General features: G+C 42.2%; 2 protein-coding genes across 2 annotated transcripts in view; one reads left to right on the top strand and one right to left on the bottom strand.

Moving 5' to 3' along the window:
* Positions 1 to 865, top strand: part of LOC104727428 (heavy metal-associated isoprenylated plant protein 27) — a 1,563-nt gene extending 698 nt beyond the window's left edge. The window contains exon 2 of the mRNA XM_010446534.2: positions 7 to 865. Within this exon, the coding sequence (XP_010444836.1) occupies positions 7 to 393 (387 nt within the window). The 3' untranslated portion in view covers positions 394 to 865. The remainder of the gene's footprint in view (positions 1 to 6) is intronic.
* Positions 1,005 to 2,695, bottom strand: LOC104727427 (3-dehydroquinate synthase, chloroplastic). Its single transcript, XM_010446533.1, has 7 exons — positions 2,537 to 2,695; positions 2,271 to 2,438; positions 1,953 to 2,179; positions 1,739 to 1,862; positions 1,593 to 1,655; positions 1,362 to 1,505; positions 1,005 to 1,288 (listed from the first exon to the last, which is right to left on the bottom strand). The coding sequence occupies exons 1-7, from the start codon at positions 2,693 to 2,695 to the stop codon at positions 1,157 to 1,159; spliced, it is 1,017 nt and encodes a 338-aa protein (XP_010444835.1). The 3' UTR covers positions 1,005 to 1,156.

Below are 2,960 nucleotides of genomic sequence, written 5' to 3'. Positions count from 1 at the left end.
AAAAAGAGGGTGGAGATAAAAGTGAAGATGGACTGCGAAGGGTGTGAGAGACGGGTGAGGAAGTCGGTGGAAGGCATGAAAGGAGTCAGCAAAGTCACCGTCGATCCTAAACAGAGCAAACTCACGGTCGAGGGATTCGTCCAACCCAGCAAGGTGGTACATCGTGTGATGCATCGTACGGGGAAAAAGGCGGAGCTGTGGCCTTACGTGCCTTACGAGGTGGTGCCACACCCTTACGCACCTGGTGCCTACGACAAGAAGGCCCCTCCTGGCTACGTTCGTAATGCCCTCGCCGACCCTCTGGTGGCTCCGCTTGCTCGTGCCAGCTCCTTCGAGGTCAAATACACTTCTGCTTTCAGCGATGAAAATCCCAACGCTTGCACCATCATGTGATCAAGTCTTATCAATTTATATATATATATATATATATATATATATATAGTTAACTACACATATGTGTGTGTATGTGTGTATAAACTTCAAGTAACACTGGGAGACAGTTTGAATGTTATGTGTCATCTAAATTCCACTGAAATTAAAAGGGAGAAACAGAAGAAGAAAGAAGAGAGGAGATGGAGTAGTAATAGGAGAAAGAAGAGAGAAAGGTGAGAAGCCATAAACAGACTGATTAGGCATGCCATCACCCAAACAGGGTATAGCAGAAGCAGTGTGTAACAGACGATGAGAAGGCAGTTGCAGACCACACTCAGCCCTCTCTCGACAGCTTCTCCAACCAGCATCTTGTTCTACGTATTCCTACTCTGTATATTGTTCATCCTTCCATTTAAATACTGAACAATAAAATTAATAAGTCTGCAACAAACTTGACGAGAGAACATGCAAAAGAAGTTGTTTCCTCTCTAAACGGAACAATGCATCACGCATTTCTGCACTTCCTCTGCTTCTTCTTTTTCCCCTCTGTTTTTGCTTATCGGAGTGTGTTTGCATCACACAAACATGCTTTGTCTAAACGCTCAAAGAACTATTTACAGAGGCAAGAACTATTGAAACACTTAAGCTTACAGGGTGGTAACTTTTTTAAAAAGCTCATTATTGTCACATTCCACAAAGCTAGTTACAAGGTTGTTGGTATACATGATTACATATGCGTGTATGTGAACAAAATAACACCAAAATCATCACAAATAAGAAATGTTCAGGATTTGGAGAATGCACGGAGCGTGGCATCCAACGCCTCCCGGTCATAATCTCCCGTGAAAACGCAGTTTCCCAGCGGGCCTTTGAGAAGAATGAGCCTCAGCAGTCCGTCTGCCACTTTCTTGTCCACCTGCATTACCAAAAGTTATGTCAATGAATCTTCTTTAGCTGAAAATATGCCAACTTTTTAACAACAAACTCACCGCCATTATGGACTTGAACATGCTGACAGTCATGCTCTTTGGCGGTGTTGTAGGCAATTTCGCCCGTTCTAGGATCTTGTTCACTCTCTTAACGATTGATTCATCGATCCAACCAAGACGATATGACATGTCCACTGCCATTACCTGAGTATATATAAAAGTGTGTAACAAATCTCAAATTTGGGAAGAAGAGTGTGGTTAGCAGGATGTATGGCAGAGAGAAGGAAATACCGTGCCAGCTGCAACAGCTTCTCCATGGAGCCACTCTCCATAACCAAAACCAGTTTCTATGGCCTGCAAAGAGATAATAATAGGTGATAAGTAGATCTTGGCCTGAAAAGAAGATTTGTCAAAAGAGGCCATCATAAACTACTAACATGGCCAAATGTATGACCCAAATTCAGGGTTGCTCGCAAGCCGCTTTCTTTCTCATCTTGTGACACAACGTCAGCCTTGTTTTCACATGATCGTTTTATAGCAAAGGCTAATGCCGCTGGATCCCTACAATGAAATATTGTTCACACAATTTTACAGGGAAAGACTTATGATCAAAGTTTTCATTTAGGGCACACTCGTAATGTGAATAATTACCTTGCCAGCAACGCCTCAATGTTATTCTCCTGCCATTCAAAGAACTCGGCATCCCTGATAAGCCCGTACTTGATAACTTCAGCTAGGCCTGACGCCATCTCCCTATCTGGCAATGTGTTCAACGTGTCAGTGTCTACTAGCACACACTGTGGTTGGTAGAATGCACCAATCAAATTCTTTCCAAGACGATGATTTATGCCTGTTTTGCCACCCACAGAAGAATCAACCTGCACGGCAATGGAACGAATAGTAAAGACAAATAAACACAAAATCTCGGGATGTGACAAGAAAATCCTACTGAGAAGTGAAAACATGTACCTGTGCCATAACAGTGGTAGGAATTTGGATGAAATTAACACCACGCAGGTAAGAGGCAGCAGCATACCCACACATATCGCCGATCACACCACCTCCAAGGGCAACAAATGTACATCGTCTATCAAGGCGAGACTCAATGGCCTTGTCAAAGACTTTCATGAGAGTATCCTAGAAAGAATAAAAAACAGTCTAAAAAATTCAAGATTACAATTGATTAACAAATCATGAAACCGGGAAATATATAAATGGAAGATAAAAGAAAATACCATGTTCTTGTATTTCTCGCCATCAGGCAAAATAACACTCTCGACAGTCACATTGGGATTTCCTCTAGTTAAAGCATCAATAGTCTTGTCAAGGTATAGAGGAGCAACACGCTCATTGGTGACCACAAGCACTCTCTTCCCGTGGACATGCCTATACATATATTACAAAACAAGTTCCCTAAGAATAACGAGAGAGTATGTGGTGTCAAATTCACAAACTAAACCATAGGCCCTAAGGTAGGTGGTCAATACGTATCTCCAGCGAGTTACTAAATCAACACTAACACCTAAAGAGATGTCAACACATTTAAGTTGACAGGTATCATCATCAAGCTTAAATAAAATGGTCTAAAGGGACAAAAAGATGAGACCTTTGAAGAAGTTCTGACTGATCGAGCAAGCCGGCGCCGATATAGATGGGATA

This window comes from Camelina sativa, chromosome 11, assembly GCF_000633955.1.
Source record: "Camelina sativa cultivar DH55 chromosome 11, Cs, whole genome shotgun sequence".
Lineage (NCBI taxonomy): Eukaryota > Viridiplantae > Streptophyta > Magnoliopsida > Brassicales > Brassicaceae > Camelina > Camelina sativa.
This window is presented reverse-complemented; position numbering and strand designations above follow the sequence as displayed.